A 19,096-nucleotide genomic window follows, 5' to 3' on the forward strand; every position below is an offset into this window, starting at 1 on the left:
GTTGAGGTGACATGCCTGTGCCCACCATCGAAACTCCTGTTGTAGGCAGGGAATTAGAGGTATTACTGTCCCTAAGCTGTGAGAACGTTGAGACCAAACACTTTTTAGGTGCCATTGTAATTTCCTCATATGCAGTCTTGCATATGGAATTAGTAGAATGCAGGATGCCATGAATCCCAAGGCCTGCAGAATTTTTCTTGCAGGAAGTTGGGACTCTGTTGCCATCAATTGAAAATACTGAGTCAGTTGTCCTTGTTTGTCTGGCATGAGATAAACCATCTGGGCCATTGTATTTAAGCTGGCACCCAGGAATATTGTCTCTTGTGAGGGCACTAGTTTTGATTTTTCGTTTACTGTGTACCCTAGGCAACTTAACAATCTTTTTACGAAGGCCAAATGCTGTAGTAGAATGTCCTTGCTCTCTGCTTGAATCAGGCAGTCGTCCAGATATGGATATATTTGAATTCCTTTTTGTCTGCAAAATGCAATTACTGGTGCCAGGCACTTGGCAAAGACCCTGGGCGCAGTAGATAAGCCAAAGGGCAGTGCAAAGAATTGGTAGTGCATTGAACCAGCTATGAATCTGAGGTACCTTCTGCAATTTTGTCTGATAGGGACATGCAGGTATGCCTCTTTGAGGTCCAAAGTAACAAGCCAAGCTTTCTTGCCCAACATGGGAAGGAGCTGTTGTAGTGTCAGCATTCTGAATTTCGGAACACCCAGGTAAGTATTTAGAGTGGAAAGGTCCAGAATAGGTCTCCAGGCTTTGTCCTTTCTGGGTACCAGGAAGAGTCGAGTAAAATCCTTGTCCTTTTTCCTGCTGTGGTACTTTTTGAATAGCTCTCATGTCCATGAGAGCTGTTATTTGTTTTTGTGCCTCTGCCCATTGATTTTGTGGCAGGTCTGGCATTCCTTTTAGCCTTGGAAAAGTGTGAAAGTGGAACCTGTAACTTTCAGACACAATATTCAGTACCCATTTGTCTTGGGTAATTGCTTGCCAGTTTTGAGAAAAAAGTGCTAGTTTCGCCCCTAAGGGAGCTGCCAAAAGGAAAGAGTTTGGCATTTGGAAGGGGGAAGTCATTGGGACTGTTTCCTGTAAGGTTGTGACTTATCCTCACCTTGTTTTGGGTTTGAAGCACCCCACTGTCATGGTCTGTAAGAACCTTCTGGCTGAGATCTGCCTCTTGGGCATCTGTATCTGCCTCTTTGTGGCCTGTCTGACACTGGAAAGGACCAATTCTTAGTAGGCCAATTTCTGCTAAATCGTGGTGGCTGTACCTGTAAAATTCTTTACTGTTTGCATAGATTTTGCCTTATCTTCCATTTTCTTTAATACCTCTTCTGCCTTAATACCAAATAAATTATCTTGCTGCAAAGGAGCATCCAATAATTTTGCCTTAACATGATCTGGTAAACTTTGTTCTTTTAACCAAGCATGCCTTCGAATCACAGATCCTGTAACTGCTGCTCTACAAGAAGCTTCTAATGAATCAAAACCACACTGCAAAGTATGCTTTCCCACTTGTTCAGCTGCATGCAATAAATCCTGCATTTCCTTATAGTCAGGTTGTTCAGCATTTATACTCATTTTCTGTTTTGAGACAGTAGATATTGTTGATACTTAAGCATGTGAAACTGGCAATTCAGAGCTCTCACTGCTAAAGTTGCAGAGGTGTAAACTTTCTTTCCCAGTCTGTCTAATGCTCTAGAGTCCCTATCTGAGGGAACTGGATTCTTAGTCGTGGAAGCCTTAACCCCTTTGGGACCCTGGGAAATAGTTTCTGGGTCTGCAACAGGGTTTTTATAAAGTAATTTGTGAGAGTCAGGGACTCTGTAGTATCTGTCTGGCTTGACTGGAGCTGGGGCTAGAGAATCAGGGTTTAAACTGGATTCAGAGAACACAACATCCACAATGTCCAACACTGGTGGAATAGGAAGGGGGCCTGTGCTGAGGTAGCAAAAGAAAGTCTCTGAGCCTTTTCTTGGATTCTGAGTAATCCTGGCTCTCCCAATGGAAATGCTCCCTCATGGTATGTAAAGTTTCCCCAAAAGAGTAATCCTCAGGAGGAGAGGCTGAAGGAATGGATTCTTCAGCATCAGAATCCTCATGGGGGGTAAAGAATATCCCTGGTCTGAAGAGGAATCAGAATATATTGAAACCTGGTCAGAGGAATCACAGCTGTATCCTGCCTAGGCCTTTTATCAGGAGGGGGATGGGAACCGCTGATCAGAGTTATCAAGTCTTCGACCATCTTGAACATCTGTTTTTTAGGCATGGAGGCCTGTCCAGGTGAATGCTGTACTTGCTTCTTTGTCTTTAGTGTAGGCTTAGTCTTGGCTGTAGTAGTAATGGTAAGTTGAGTAGGCCTGAAAACACCCTCAGAAGCCGGTGCCTGCTCAGCGGCTCCAGACCCATCTGAAGGGTTAGTCTCCGTAGGCCCAACACCTTGAGGCTCTAGAGGCCTAGGCACCTCCACGTGGGTGTCAAACGCGGCCTGTGATTCTGAGGTAGTGGGTGTCAGGGGCTGCGAAAGCACCTCACTGAAAACCGGCGAACCGGCGACTGGCCTAAAAGAGGCTTCGTCATCAGTTTTGGGCCTCGGATGCCTTTCCTTATCTTTATGTTTTTTATGCATACCGGTCATCAGTTGTTCCAACGGCATTGTGTAATTAAACCTTCGCCCAAAGTAATGGCGAGCAAAATCAAACCGACGTTTAATAGTGCGTTTCTTAAATCTAGCACAAAACCGACAACTAGTGACGTTGTGATCTGGGCCTAGGCATGGAATACAGTAAGAATGAAAATCCTTATGAGGTATTTGCTTCCCACAAGAAATACAATTATTAACTTTTTCTGACATCGGTCTGAGGCAAGAAAAAGTTTCCCCAATGGGGTACTTAGTTTTATTGAAGACTTCGGTTCTGAAATCGAATTTGAAATCTCAGGAGTCGGCCGACTGGCACTTGCGAACTAATTTTGCTTCGGGCACCGCACGGCAAGAAAGACTGAAGAAAATGGCGTCGGCTGCTGCTTATATACCCCTGGCGCACTGACATCAGAAAGAGGCGACAGCAACCGACGCCGGACCAAGACTTTGGAACTCAGGCCGACTGCGGGCCTGCCTGATGGCAGGATAACCCAAGTGTAATGACTGCAGCAGTGAAACACGAACATTAGTCAGCACCAGTAAGGTCAGAGCTAGGATCTCTAACGCCTCAAAAGAGGTCAGAGGAGGAAGACTAGTCGAAGTAGAAGAAGGAAGGGTTCCAACACCGGAAGGGGCTAGAAATGAGGACACACCTGAAATTCCCCTCGCTGCAAGGAGCTGATCTACCAACCTTATCGCATCTGATTCTGTCCGGCTTTTGGAGGAACGACTAGACTGGGTAGAATGGGATCTTGATTGTTCCAAAAAAGGGCTAGATAACTGAACTGCAAAAGGGTCAGTGGATGAGGAATATCTGGTTCTAGGATGATCTAAGAATGAAAACTCAACACTTTCTGTAGGCACCGTACATGTCGGTACTGGAATAACAGATGGCATCAAGACCATCAGCTCCATGGTCTGGACTTGGGTCTGTGCCGACAACTTCATCACCAGTGAAGAAGAAACTGTCAGCACCGAGTTTGGTAATGAAGTATCTTTTAAGATATGTACAGGTTCCACACTGGCACAAGGAACCAAAGTTTTAAGTCTCTTAGTCGTAGGTGCCAAGGGTGAAGCTGGCACTGATCAACTCCTTAAAAAGTTGACAAATCCAAAAAAAGAAGTTTTACTTTTTATGTCCAACCAGAGATGGCCTCTTCAAAGACAAACTTAATCACCCCCTTCAAAATTAAGTTGTTTTTTTTTTTTCTTTCTACCAGGGCCCAGTGACTGAAACTATGGCAGATAAAACAATCTTCCTGTAAGTGAATGGGGCTCAGGCAGTAAACACAGAGGGAGTTGTCCATCAGAACTGGATAGTTTTCATGCACTTTTGAGGTATTTCTTAAAACCATAGGTGCCTTTGCCCTTATCAGCCATGACATGCACCAAGACAAATAAGTGCACACTAACACACACACACTATATAGAATATAATGGATAGAAAAATATAAGTAAAGTACGCTTTTCTTTCAAAAAAAAGAAAGAAAAAAGGAAACAAAGATATAGGCTACAACAATTGTAGTGGAGAATACCTGACAGTACAGAAAGGAAACTACCAACGATGGCAGAAGAGGGTACCCGAAGGTGTGGAAAAAAGACTACCAAAAAAGTTGTTGAAGAAAACACTGAAATGTTATAGAGAAACACAAAGTTAAGGAGCTATCGAAAAATGGGTAGGCTAGAAAGGAAAAACAACAGCAATTATTAACGAGAGAAAAATCTATTTAAAGACATGACTTCAGTCAAAAATACAAGAAAAAGATCACATAGCTTGAGAGCCAATGGAAACACACCTGTCACAGGAAGTGGAAAACGAGATCTGAGGTAATTTACAAAGGAGCATGCTGGGTAGGACTTAAACTCAAGAGTTTCTGGTTCTCACGGGCTGTAGTAACGGCAGAGTCAGTTCTGATGCTTGGAACGAAACCCATATGTCAAGGATAAAATGAGGACTGACAACATCATATTAAGCCTTTTCTTTTCCTCGACTGCCTGTTGGGTGCTGTTTTTGTCAATACTGAAGGATGTCAGTAGAAACTGCACAACTTTGAATTCTAACTTGAAGCATTTACATGTTAATTGTATAATTAAAGTTGACAGTAGGCATGTGATGCCAAGGTCTGCCATTGAATAAATATTTGCACCTGATATTGTCCTTTTCATTCATTCCTCAACTGATGGGTTTGGATCTGACTCGGCCACTTCTACCAGATCATCGGATTCTACAACTCTCAAGCTCCTCCTTCTACCCATAATGCCCCTCCAACCTAACATTTCTCAGACCTCATTTGACACCATTAGGCTCAGATGTAGATTCCTTAGCTCTGGAGCATTTTTTTTTGAGTTTGTCCAATACTCCTGTTTGTGAGTTAGTTTAAATTTCTATTTTGCTGTTTCTCTTCCTCCCTCCCATATTCTGTGAGTTAGTTTAATTTCTGGTCTCTTTGATCTACCATTTTTCGGTACTTTTCTCAGTACCATTGCTGGTATCTCTCCATACTCTACAGACTACTCCACTTACCACTGTTGGCAGTTTTTCCTTCTTTTTTTCTTTCTTTACTCTCAAAAAAAAAAAAAAAAAAAAAAAAAAAAAAAACTTTATACATTAGCCTTCTTCTATTCCCTTGGTTGCTGGGGCTCAATCCCCTCCAAAAAAGCTGGACAAAAGTAAGCCTGATTCTTTGTCTAAGGAAAGGATTCCCGTAAAAAGTCTCCTGATCACTCTTTGACTTCAACACTAGCTTCTTCAAAGGAGTCCACTGCAAAAGTGCATAAGATGTCAGAGCCACAGGTCTCAGATCCGACCGTTCTAAAGCCAGGGCCCACTCAGATCTGATCCCCACCACTCCCATCAGATCCCATTTCATCCAGGTTCCCCTTCTCCTTTCCTCGAGGAGTCCTCTCAAAGACACTCTAGGCCGCCTCCCACTGCATCCTCTCATTGATCTTCTAGAAGACTCTCAGAAGCAGATATGAACAGGATGATGAGGAAGTTCCTCAGCACAAATACAGATGGGGGTTCTCCTGGTTCTGACCTCAACTGGGTCCGTGAGCAAACATTTACCTCCTCTCTAGTATTTCCTTTTCCAATACGACCTTCTGTTTCGCAGCCTTCAGATCAGAGACTCCTGGGATGTCTACTTCAGATCCGAACACAATTTCATCTTTGACTGTGATGGTTCCCCTGAGCTGACCACACACACACACAGAGTATCTTGGAGCCACAAGACTCTCGCAGCCAAAGCATCAGTGCTGGATTTGAGAGCTTGGAGTTCAACTCCAAAGCTTTCGCAGCCATCTCTTCACCTCAAAACGGGATAGCTCAGTTCTGAGCCATCCTTTGGTGGAGTGCTGGTGGTGTTGCAGGAGCAAACAATCTGAAATATACCAGATTCAGAGCCATCGACTTCTGTTTCCCTAGACATTTTGTTGTTGAGGTTGTGGAGAGGTTTTTCTCCTTGTCTAGGAAAGAGACATCCCTGCCCCGCCTCGGATCAGACAATCCTGCCACATACTGTTATTTGTTCTGAGTTTCAACCATCCGTTCCACTGGGACAGCCAGCCCAAATGTCTCCAGCCAGTCCATCAGGACAGTGTAATCTCTTACGAAACTTCCTCAGAACATCCCACTGAGGAAGCCCTCGGAAGAGAATGTGTAAAAGGAGGCACTTAGATGTCTCACAGAGGACACCAATTTTGTTGAGAAGGAAAGGTTCCCCAGATCACCACCTGAAGACATCTCATTTGGTGACATCCTGGAGATCCTAAATCAAAAATGTGGTTGGTCCTTCGATAACCCTCCCAGGAGGAATCAGTGTTCCTGGAGGCTTTCCACTTCTTGGGTGACCCCCCCCCCCCGCCAATGAGCTCACTGGCCTTTTCTTTTAACAGGTGTGGAAGGAGCAGGTGTGGAAGGAGCTGGGCACTCTCCAGCAAATACAGAAAAGCAGGATTTTAGCTCCCACTAAAAACTGCACACACTGGAGGAGAGAGTACCAGTTGATGCCATGGTTGTGGCTACAGCCACAAAGAAGGAACTGGCAAAACAGAGTTCTTCTGTCCATCCACCCAACACACAGTCTAGGGCTTTGGACAGATTTGGGAAGCATGTATATGCTTCAGTAACCTTTGCCCTCCGGTCACTAAATTTGTGACTTTTTGGCAAATTACCGTGATGATCTGATATCTGAAGTCAGTAAATAACATGCATTTTAGTTTCATACTTCAAATCCTTTAGAAAAATGCACATTAAACGCTTTCTAGTAACTTTCTGCATTTATAAAAACAATGTTAAAATATGCCCCTATTTTTGGGCCTTTGTTCCTCCATTTTGTCAGGCTTTGTCACGGTTTCTAGCACAAAGAGGTTGAGATTTATGAGCGGAAGGTACTGCATGGGTTACGGGTTCAGACAGAATCATCAGGATACATGACTAGATTGGTTTATGTAATTTTGTGCTGCCATTTAAGTCTTTGTTAGTCAATGCACCCTTTGACAGATCTCTCTGTTTGGCCCCAAGGTTAAGGACAGGATGGAAAGATCCTGTCTGCTGTAGGAGTACGTTTTTCTACCTCTCAAAGACCCTTCACTAAGAACCAGTTAGGTGGTAAAAAGATGTGGTTTAAAAAGTCTAAGGGTCCTTTCCAGGATTCCCGTGGAGATGGCTCCCACCAAGGGCAGAGGGGGGATTCAAATAGAAGATGTCACCCTCATGGCAGAGGTGGTCTGCAAAACCATGGCTTTAGAGATTTTCTCTCAGATGAGCCCTATCTGTGCTCCTGAAAGGAAGTCCCTACTGTTCCCCTCTGGAGGCAGTCAGGGGTCATTTACCTCTGCACCAGAGAGCCTGGCTATCACAAATGATTCATAGGTGCAGGTTCCATATGAGAATCCCTCAATGGACTCTGTCGACTCAATGGTCCATACTCCAACATCCATTATCCACCCCAGTCAAGATCATGCAAGCATACAAAAGGGATCTTCTGTGTTGGATTCATTCGACCTAGCTCCATGAAGGCCATCCCTTTGTTCTTCCCCTATCCAAGGTCATAGTGACCACAGACGCCTCCCAATTTGGGTGACTGGGGCAATACTTGGGAAGGACACTTGACGGTACGTGGTCATCCAAAGAAACTAAGAAGCATACCAATATCCTGGAGATAAGAGCTGTCCTCCTAGCACTGCAGGTTTTCAAGACATTCTCCCACCCTGGACAACTGCAATACAGATAGACAATGTGTCACTAGTCTGGTACATCAACAAACAAGGAGGAACCAGATCTTACCCTCTTTGTCAAGATGTTATGGGAGTATGGCAATGGGAGATCTCTTCCAGTTGCTTTCTAACAGCAACACACAATCCAGAGAAATCCAATGTGGTAGCAGGCAAACTAAGCAAATCCATTCTGATTTCTAACTAGTGGTCTCTCAACACCAACATGGCGGAGAGAGTTTTCTGTCAGTAGGGTCAGCCATGCTGTGATCTATTTGCTTCTTCCCTCAACAACAAATGCAGCAGGTTCTTTGCCCTGATCCCTCCATTAAGGGAGGCAATGAGAAATGCTCTAGTCCACAACTGTCCCTCCAATCTCCTTTATGCTTTTCCACCCTTCCCACTAATTCCCAAATTTCTTAAGAAAGTAGTTCAGTTGAAGAGCACAGTTATCCTCATTGCACCCTTTTGGCCTCATCAGATTTGGTTCCCCTTCCTCTGGCCTCATCTTCACTATCAACTCTGGATTCCCGATGCAACTCCAGACCTCCTGTCTCACCCAACAGGGATGACTCATCTGAACATAACAGGCAACAAACTGACTGCATGGTTTCACCAATTCCAGTGACTGCTTTAAAGCCCAGGCTCTTGTGCCCAGTCCATCATACATTGTTTTCTTCTCATAAGTCTTCTACTATAAAGACTTGCACAAGCAAATGGAAAATGATTTGTCTTCTAGGCCCTTAGCAAAGATCTGGACCCCTTTTCAGTGCCTGTGCATTTTATCCTTGAAATTTTAACTTCAATCTTCAATGAAGGGGTTAGTTTCTCAACTATTAAAGTTCAATTGGCTGCCATTTCTAATTTTCACCTAGGTGAAAATAGCTCTACCTTAGCCACTTCTAAACTATTCAGTCCCTTTCTTAAATGGCGCTTTTTTGCTTAGGCCTCCATTAAAAAGATCATCCTCCTCCTTGGGATTCAACTGTAATGTTTCAAGCTTTAACTCAATCTCCCTTGCAACCTTCAGCCAAAGTAGATCTTAAAATTTCATCTTGGAAAACCATTTTTCTGGTTGCTATTACATCAGCTAGATGAGTATCTGAACTACAGGCCCTATCCTCAAAACATCCTTACCTGATTTTTCACAAAGACAGGGTGTCCTTGTGAACAAACCCATCCTTTGTACCTAAGGTAGCTTCCAAGTCGAACATAAATCAGATCACTAATTTCCCAGTTTTTTCCCAACTTTTCAAATAAGGGAGGATATACACTACACTTTTTGGATGTACATAAACAACTTTGCTTTTACCATCATAGAAACAAAGACTTTAGGAAACCTGACCAGTTATTTATTTCATTTTCTCCTAACAGACTGGGCAAACCAGTATCTAAAGTTACAGCAGCTAAATGGTTGGCTGACTGCATAACTCTTGTCTAGGGTAAATTAAGATTGCCTTTACCTAAATCTCCTAGAGCCCATTCCACAAGGTCTATGGCAGTTTCTTCAGCTTTTTGGCCAAGAGTTTCACTAGATAATATTTGTGCAGCTGCAACTTGGGCTAATCCTCACACTTTCACTGCTCATTACAAGTTCTATTTAATTTCCAGGAACAGAGCAGGCTTTGGCTCAGCAGTACTCGGAATGAACTTCTATAAGGACCTCACAAGATTACAGTAACTGGGGACTCTGTCTCATCAGTTGATGAATGAATGAAAAGGACACATCAGATAAAAAAGTTATGTAGTTACCATAACATTCCATCTGTTTAGTCCATTTTCATTCTTCCTCAACTTCTCACCCACCTACCCTCATACTTTGCTTCTGGAAAGCTCTAAGAGTTGTAAAGGAACCCCTGTTCCTTGTTTGAGCTCATGCGTTCTTTTTCCTTTCTACTTCTGGTATTTTCTGTAATAGGGTCCCCTAATATCTCAAGAGGCAGGAAACTCTGTCGGAGGTACATTAAGTTAGTGACGCATTATAGGTAAAGGGAGGAGCTCCTGTACCTAAGAAGGAATTACATCCATCTGATAATCTGGTAGAAGTGGCCGAGCTGGATCACTGTCAAATCCAACTCATAAGTTGAGGAAGAATGAAAATGAACACCTCAGATGGAACGTTATGGTAAGTACATAACTTTTTTTTTTTAAAATGCTATCATTGTTCTAATGATTAATACCTTTCTGTCTAACCAGGGAAAGTCATCTGTTTTCAGGAAAAAAAAAAAAAAAAAAAAGACAAGTAGGGCATCTATCCATTTTTGAGCTACAGTCTAGACAACTAGAGAGGGCACTGTATGTTGCCCCTGCCTATGTAAGTGGCACTTCCTGATGACCAACTTTATTAAGTATCACTGGAATGTGGGATGAAGCCAGACCAAACAAATATCTCTGTGAACAATAATTCTGGCAGTTCACACAGAAGGTTATGTCTGTCAACTGTAGTTCCTACAGTACAGGGTTAGATGCCCTCAGTCATCATTTGCCTACTGTGCATCCTTAACTAATTTACTTAACCAGACATTGCCCTGAAAAGGGACCGTGTCCAGTGGGCCCACCTGGTTAATAAAAGAGTATTACTGAAGTAATTCTCTAATGTTCTCTAAGTTTACAACTGCACCATGGCAAGTGGTGCAAAAACTGCCGAATAGCACCTTTACACATCAAGAAACTTTTTCTTGTATTTTGATAAGAAAAGCAATTTTAAAAAATATGATTCCCATATACTGACATCAGAGAGGAAAAACAGTAAACTTTAACCTTAGCGGTGTGTTTATAGGAAAAATGGGTACTGCTTCCACAAACTTTAATGGGTGTACCACCATGCATGAGTGAAGGTACCCCTTTAAAGTCTATGGATGCAACACACACTACCCCAATGTAATATCACAGTAGTAAACACTAGATTTATTTGGGTCACGGTTTAATAAGTTTCAAATCCAATAACATTGGAAAAATGCCAGCTATAAAAATGTATAAAATTTCCTAAAGTCGTCTATGTGGTGCTGGAAAAATGAATAATGTGCTCTCTGCCTCCATAGTAACAAAATCTGTAGCATTCACAAGCTGTTTCAGTTTTTTTTTTTTTCCTCGCCTCTGGGTATACCTTTGCATCTGTCACCCTGAGCTCGGGTATCCTCATATTTATATGAGTACATGAACTTTTGTATAAAACATCCATGACTTGTGCATAAATCAATATGAGAAGGGTTGTTTGATATTACACTCATCATCTTCTTTCGGCTGTTCCTGTTAGTGGTCGCCACAGTGGATCATCTGTTTCCATTTCTTCCAGTCCTCTGCATCATGCTCTTTCACACCAACCGCCTGCATGTCCTCTCTCACCACATCCATAAACCTTATCTTAGGCCTTCCTCTTTTCCTCTTACCTGGCAGCTCCATCCTTAGCATCCTTTTCCCAATATACCCAGCATCCCTCCTCAGCACATGTCCAAACCAACGCAAACTCGCCTCTCTTGCTTTGTCTCCAAACTGTCCAACCTGAGCTGACCCTCTAATATACTGATTCCTAATCCTGTCCATCCTAGTCACACACAGTGCAAATCTTAACATCTTTAACTCTGCCACATCCAGCTCAGACTCCTGCCTTTTCGTCAAAGCCACCGTCTCCAACCCATATAACATAGCTGGTCTCACTACCCCTCTTGTAGACCTTCCCTTTCACTCTTACTGGTACCCATCTGTCACAAATCACTCCTGACACTCTTCTCCACCCATTCCACCCTGTCTGTACTCTCTTCTTCACCTCTCTTCCACACTCACCATTACTCTGAACTGTTGATCCCAAGTACTTAAACTCATCCACCTTTACCAACTCTACTCCCTGCATCCTCACCATTCCTCTACCTCTATTACACTGATAGTTTAAAAAAAAATTCTGAAATTCCATAACTGCTTAAGTATTTTGATTTGTTAAACCACTACTGAATACATAGAATGAACCACTAGATTACCATAAACATAAAGATACCAAGAAATTCACCTCAAGAGCGAAGCTTGAGAAGTGAATCTTGGCATCCATGTCGAGAATACACAAGTTACGACTGGAGATCCAATCATAATTCACTGTAGTGCATGGAGACTAATTCGCTCCATGTACCACAAGACACAGAAAAGTTAAAAAAAAAAAAAAAAAAAAAAAGCAAAGTGTTGTGCTGACTTTGAAAGCCAGTAAAGCAGTGGAGAAGTGATTTACGTCATAACATATTCCCTGTCTAATGGAAGAAGTTCGATCAGAAATAGTGGCTGTAATGCAACAGACAACAGGCAGAAGCGGAGCTGAAGCAAAGCAGTTACATGTTCAGCTGCTGCTTACTGGCTGGCACTGTCTGCTTTTAGTGCCAGATATAATATTAATAGGACATAGGGTTGCCTAAACCTTGTTAAGATTGGGTCTTTCACTAGAGTACTGCTGAATCAGGATGTTAGTTAACTGTTAATGGAGTGTAATCATGGTGCCCCATGCACTACAATGACTTTTTTATATATCAATCTCACAAGACAAAGACTTTTCAGAGACTCTGATGAAGACAATTCATGTTTCTTGGTGAAAGCGCTTAGTTGGTTTTACTTTTACAGTGTTTAATGTTAAATAAACTAGTGTTTCACACAAATACTGCCTTGTTGGCTCGCTTTTTTATTTTTATTACTGTTTATAAGGACACACTATAAGTGCTGCTCCAATTATTTTTTATCATTTGTGCCTCCCAGCAACTAGCAAGTTAACTGTGCGTAATTTTTCTGTCTTTTTCAAATGTACTGGTTTGTCTTCCTCTAGTGGAGGTGGTGGGTTGTTCATTTGAATGGGACAAGTTAGGTCTTAAATTGGAAGGGGCAGTGATTTGTTGGTAACATAGAACGGAAAGCATATCAAGGCAGAAAGAAAGAGTAAAACCATGTTTGCAAGCTAATTGTGCCAACTGAGCCTCTCTACAGTAACAAGAAAGAAGATCTAATGTCTATATATGCTTAACAGATAGACGGCAAATGTGTGCTGGTAGGACAGATGACTATGAAGAAGCCACCTGCCCAACCAACGCCAGGAGAACCAACAATGACTTAAGTGACAAGTGGTACAACAGTGTAGCCTACACAGTGACTGACAAGCAGGGATGGTATTTGCCTAGTAACTGTCTGCGTTGTCAATACCTTCAAAGAAATATCAAAGAGGACAGACACTGGTGAACTATGACACCTAGTGCCAGAAGTAGCTTTGGACTTCTTGATGGCCACAACCAGTTTATAATAAACTGTCTTAACAAGAATGAACAACCACTAGATAGGAGGGGGAAACAGATTAACAGTGGCACTGGGCAAGAAGGTTGGTAGGAGTAAGTTCTGGCTGTGTGTGTGTGTGTGTGTGTGTGTGTGTGTGTGTGTGTGTGTGTGTGTGTGTGTGTGTGTGTGTGTGTATAAAGGAAACTCAGCAAGCAAGGGAACAGGAAGCTCAGTCACAATAACGAAAGGCAAGTGTGGTTCATGGTCATCTTTTTCTCCACTAGTATTTACAGTCTTTCAAACTTTTCAATAGAATAATGTGTATGTCTTGGACTTTTAACTGACCTTAAGCCGTCTTTCTAGATGTAGAGTCTTGGGCTCCTGTATATAAAGGAGATTATCAACTAATGTTGAAGAGCTTTTGTTCGTTGTTGTTTTGTAGCATCATTAAACACCTGATTACTACTTCTGGGTTACTGGGAGGAACACAAACACAAGAAGCACTTAAAGTGCTTGCCTGCAGCGGACATAGAACAAGTGCACATTCTAAGTAATACCAAGACTAAGGAAAGGACTGATGTATGTACAAGACAGAGATAAGAAACAAGAAGGAACAGCAGAAATTTCAATGCAGAAAGGTATGAAGAAGTCCAAAAGAGTGAAAAGAAAGGCAAGAGAAGCTGATCAAAAGTGTTGAAAAATTTACTTCAGGTGAAATTTTTACTCCTACAAAGAAGGCCTGGGTTATCTTTTCTGAGGCGAAACATCTTTTGCTGGAAAAAATCAGTCAAATCAGTGCATTAGAGGGATAATATTAGAAATTTAGAAATTATATGCTGAGAGGTCCTATACCTGCAATATCAGCACTGTTTGATCTTGTATTCAAAGCTCTACAAAGTCAGATCTGATTCTGTAAGAACTAGCAGGCTTGCCATGCTTTGCATATTTCTGTTCACTGAAAGTGTTGTTTCTCTGCGTTAACTGTTTATTATATACAAAAGCATACACCAAACTATTACAACTCTGTTGTCGAAATTATTGTTGCACTGTATAACATTGGCAATTACCATGGTCCATGTATTTGTTAGTTACTTAAATATAATTTACCCAACAAACTACAGCATAGTGTATTAAAACTATTACTTTTCACTTATTTATTCTCCCTTCTTTTCTGCCAAGCAGACCTCTATCTCACCCCTCCATCCTGGCACTAATTTTCTTACTTTCCCTAGACTACTGGCTATTTTAGGTACTCTCCACTAGGAATGTATTTCACTGCCACTGTTCTTCCTATGTTGTACTGCTTTCATGAATTCAACTTAAATTTTAAGCTGGAGCTTTTCTCCCCAGGGTTCTGTTAAAAAGAGAGACACTGCCCAGTAGGACAATCACGGTAAACACATTTAAATAAATAAATAAAATAACTTCAAACTGCATACCATTTGCAAGATTTTCTAATAAATAAAGGCACAGCTACATATGCAGCACTCATTCTTTCAAAGGAAATGTAGTTGTTTGCACTTTCACCTCATTCAAAACTAGAACACATCAGCTGAGAAGTAATTTCAAGTATGTGCTTCCACACAGGATCTAATATATTCACATAAAGAATTCAGCACAGCACTGGTTAAAACCATTCTTTACACATTTTAGCAACTGCTTCTGAAGACCTGATTTAGGTAGCTTCCAAAAGTTTCCAAATTGACAACAGAAGAAATGTGTAATGTGTTTTTAACATCTGCAGGAAAGTGGAATGTTTATAGGTTCATATGATGATACTAAACTATTGGCCCAGAGACCCTTATAAGCCTAGCCAAGAATTTCACCAATGTTCCCTCAAAGTCAGCACCCGTTTCCCCTGTCCAGCAGGGACACAGGTGGGATCCCAGGTATCATGTCAGCTTGAACAAAAATATCATCTTTTAAGTATATATGCATTAATGAAGATTGCCTACCCCTCTACACATGGATGTGGGGCTTTATCAGAAACATTCTTCTTAGCAATTTTTACATAAAACATAGCAAACAGTATTCACAAGTTACTAAAGTATAAAATACCTTACAAGTGGCTTTATGGTATAAATAAATATGCAATACATACACACTTAACAGTAAGATGTTGATCAACTGTGGACTCACTGAGAAAAGAACAGTGTTAACAAAAATAAAGACAAACAAGAAAAACAAACTGTTATGATGAACAAATGAAAACATTCATATTTATGAAATGAAACAATACTCAAGATTAAAACAAAAAGAATAACCTGCAATGACAAATGCATAAAAAAATTTACAAAATGAATTTTCATTGTATCACCACTTTTTACCCTTTAATAAAGGTAAGAAAACAGCAACCAAATATTTGCCTATGCTATTACTGATCTATATAATGAAATTAGAAATCAACTTTTTCCTATAAAGCAGGCAATAATTTAAAAGCAATATTGCATAACCACAAATATTAAAAAATATTGTAAACAGAAATTTAACACTTAAAAATTTTAAAATTTTTTAAATTTAACTAATGGCACACAAAGCTGGCCTTTTTGATTTCTGACAGAGCACAGCATTCAGTTAAGTAACAATCACCTATACAGAAATACCTCTCAACTGGCCAGATTTTCGCAGAATGTCCTGATTTCTGCCTCACATTTTTGGTCCTTTTCTCATTAAATTTGTGATTTTCAGGTAAATCACTATGGATTGAACTCACTCAGTAATAACATGCATTTGGGTTCCAGACTTCATAGCCTTCAGAAAATGTATGTTAACATAACTCCTATTATTCTAGCAACTTTCTAATTTTATAAGAATAATATTTAAAATCTGTCCCTAATTTTGGGGCATTGTCCTTACCCCTGTTATTTAAGGCTTTGTCCAGATCTCTTGCACTAAGAGGTTGACAGGTATGTGTACAGAATATGCTGTCTGAAACCCTGTAGTGCAAACTACCTCTACAAGAAAGACAAAGAAAATTAAAATACAAGCACACACACCTGCCACGTATTTATCTGTATTTACAAATATGTAGAGTCTGAGGACTAACCCATTGACTTTGTTTTCAAGGACTACAAAAAAGAACAAAGGATAGCAGAACATATTACAAATTTCACTGACAGAAAAGTCTTGCTGGACTCATTCTAGTGAAAATTAAAAGATTACACTATTTTATATGTAGCTGTTAACACTGCAAAATAAGCATTAACAATGAATTTAATCAGAACCATACAACCACTACATGCTTAACAGCTAATAGCACCACCAGTGAAATCACACTGTCATGTACTACACTGAAGCAGAGCTGTACTAATAGCTTTCTTCTAAAATGTGTAATGTATGTGGTCTTAAGCTACATGTTTAAAACAAGCTTACAAGTGAGGGTGACTCTCTACTTTGAAGTCCTAGTTTGCTTTCTACCTCAATGATACGGTTTGTTAATTTTGTTGCATACTTACAGTTCTTCAAGGTATGGGACATTTTTAAAGGCATCAGGTGGCAATTCTGTAATATTGTTCATGCTAACATCCCTGGAAAAAAATAAGAAAAGACAAGGCTTAACTTTATACACTAGAAAACATACATTAAGCTGCACTGCCAATACATTAAAACATAAATTAAACACATTAACAAAAACAAATAATTGCATTTGATATAACTATCAAATTATCAAAATAAATAAAATTTCCTTTAAAAGAATTTACTTGTTAACTTAATGATCTGCACCATTACATTTATAACATTTTCACATACGGTTTTCACTTTACAGGTTTCCAGATGCAGCGGATTAAGTGCATCAAAACATTATGCCCTTCACTTAAGGTTGTTCTGAACTGCTGTGTGCCATACCAATGAATCCTAAAACACTGCATTCTAAACAGTTAAATACCAGCAAAATTATCCTATGAATCTGCAAAATGTTAAATGAGCAATAAAATGCAAATTGTAATAGAACAGGAAAAGCAGTTTTTATTTTATGTAAATGTATTTACAGCTTTACATCCTTTGCATTTTCGGCATTGCATCCTTCATAGAAATCACAGAAAATACGAGGCAACTGGGTCATGTTGCCATTTATGCCTTGCCAGTATCCACTCTTACACCTTTAATTCTTTTCTCTTTTTTTTCTGGTACCAGTACGCTAGTCAAGCCAAGCTGAATTTATGAATACCCATTCAACTGTCCAATTCCTTTTAAAATAAAAAAAAAAGACAGTGTGTCACATTGCTTCATCTGGAGTAGAAGCTTGCTCCAGAGAAGAGGTAATCATTGCATGACAAATCTCTCGCTTGCCATCGCCATTGTTTATTTACTTGGTGAAGCAGGTTTAGATCTCTGCTCCCAGTGTTCACTGAATTGCTTGATTTGTGGAGATAAGAGGTCTTGGATTGTCGGATCCCTAATGGCCCAGAAGACAAAGTAAAGAGGAGTCCTAAGGAGTTAAGAGGACATTAAGTACAGGGGACAAAGCCTCCAGCATCTCATTTAGGCCCATGATCTTTTTTTGTCAAGAACCTTTGTGGTCTCTCCAACAACTTGACAAGTCTAGTAAGATGCATACCAAATGGGGCACTATATTCATTGATAGGCCTGACTGTAATACAGACAGGTAATGATTTACAGGAGATACCCTTTGTGATCAGCTGTCTCAGGCAGAAGGACTTCCTAACCACGGTTGCAACATGACAGGACAAGTCATTATCTACCTATGTCCTCAGGTCTCTATCATTTTCATTTTGGAGCAGGGTGTTTTTTTTATATTACAAGCCAAATGCAGTGGGTTGCTTGCCAAATTCAACAAAACACATTTTTAGCATTTAGTTTTAGCCCATTTTCTGAGCACCATCACTTAACGTACAAGTTCAAGGTGCAGCTTCTACACATCTGATAGGAATTTGAGTATGACAACCAGTTTACAACCATACGCAAACTTCAATAACAAGTGATCTCCATTTTTTATATGAAAATCAGAGAAGTACATGCTGAATAACAGAGGTCCTAGCACAGATCCCCAACGAATCCAACTGGTTACTTTCATGCTCTGAGGATGTGCCTACCATCCATACTATATGCGTTTTTTCCCAGCCAATCTGCTATCCACTTAACTACACCAGGATCACGTTAAAGGACAGCAATGGGATTCTATTATTAAATAGTCAACTTCTCTGTTCTTTTTCTCCTTATTTACAGTCAGTGTTATGAGTAAACAATACAGCATTTAAAATATTTTAATTGACTGTTTCTCTCCACTAGAACAGTACCTTTCTGTACTGTGGTGGTTTCACTTTCAAAAAACTTTTATCCTGCCCTGGAAAAGTTTGCTGCAGTCTCCAATTCACTGATGTCATTAAGGCCAAGGAATACAGGCAGTTTTCTGGCCAATTCCCTCCCCAAATTGACATCACCATGACTGTCCTAAAACCTATCCATGCTGTGATGTCACATCTCCCTGGTCCTTCCCCTATCCATACAAAAAGTAAAGGCTAGTAGGCAGAAACTGTACACAAGTCAAGTCTCTTGCTGTGAGCTGTCAATCACAGCAGGTAACAGCTCAAATTATCCTTAGCACTTTGACAGCTTGAAGTTAGGTGTGAGGGGGATGGGAGATAAGTCGAAGTAGTACAATTCAGGCTTCACAAAACTGCACTTTAGTGATTCTAACAAGAAGCAGCAGTAAAAATCACTTTGAAAGTTTGTGTTTTAGGTAGTCATTGAATGGCATGAAGTGTTACTTAAAAATATCTGACTGAAAGACAGTAGTGTATGCATGAAAAATCAATGAAGTGACAGGAGCTTAACGAAGAAAGAAGTCTGCATGATGTACATTTTTTTTTACAAACACTGCACTGTGGGATACCTACAGGCAGATTAAACAATCAGGATCACTTCAGGATGATAGACCCCATGTCGTCAGACTCAGAAATTATATATAAAAATATTTAAAAACCTGTAAATAGTCTGAGTGGTGTTTTGTGGTGTTGAAATGTAGAACACACCAA

The 19,096-nt window shown here is 40.5% G+C and overlaps 1 protein-coding gene across 1 annotated transcript in view; it reads right to left on the reverse strand.

The window, feature by feature from the left end:
• Window positions 1-19,096, reverse strand: part of LGR4 (leucine rich repeat containing G protein-coupled receptor 4) — a 1,155,492-nt gene that overhangs the window by 787,617 nt on the left and 348,779 nt on the right. Inside the window, exon 2 of the mRNA XM_044059308.1 lies at window positions 16,556-16,627. Within this exon, the coding sequence (XP_043915243.1) occupies window positions 16,556-16,627 (72 nt within the window). The remainder of the gene's footprint in view (window positions 1-16,555; window positions 16,628-19,096) is intronic.

Source organism: Protopterus annectens, chromosome 17.part0 (assembly GCF_019279795.1).
Source record: "Protopterus annectens isolate FY-2018-M chromosome 17.part0, PAN1.0, whole genome shotgun sequence".
NCBI classification, from domain to species: domain Eukaryota; kingdom Metazoa; phylum Chordata; order Ceratodontiformes; family Protopteridae; genus Protopterus; species Protopterus annectens.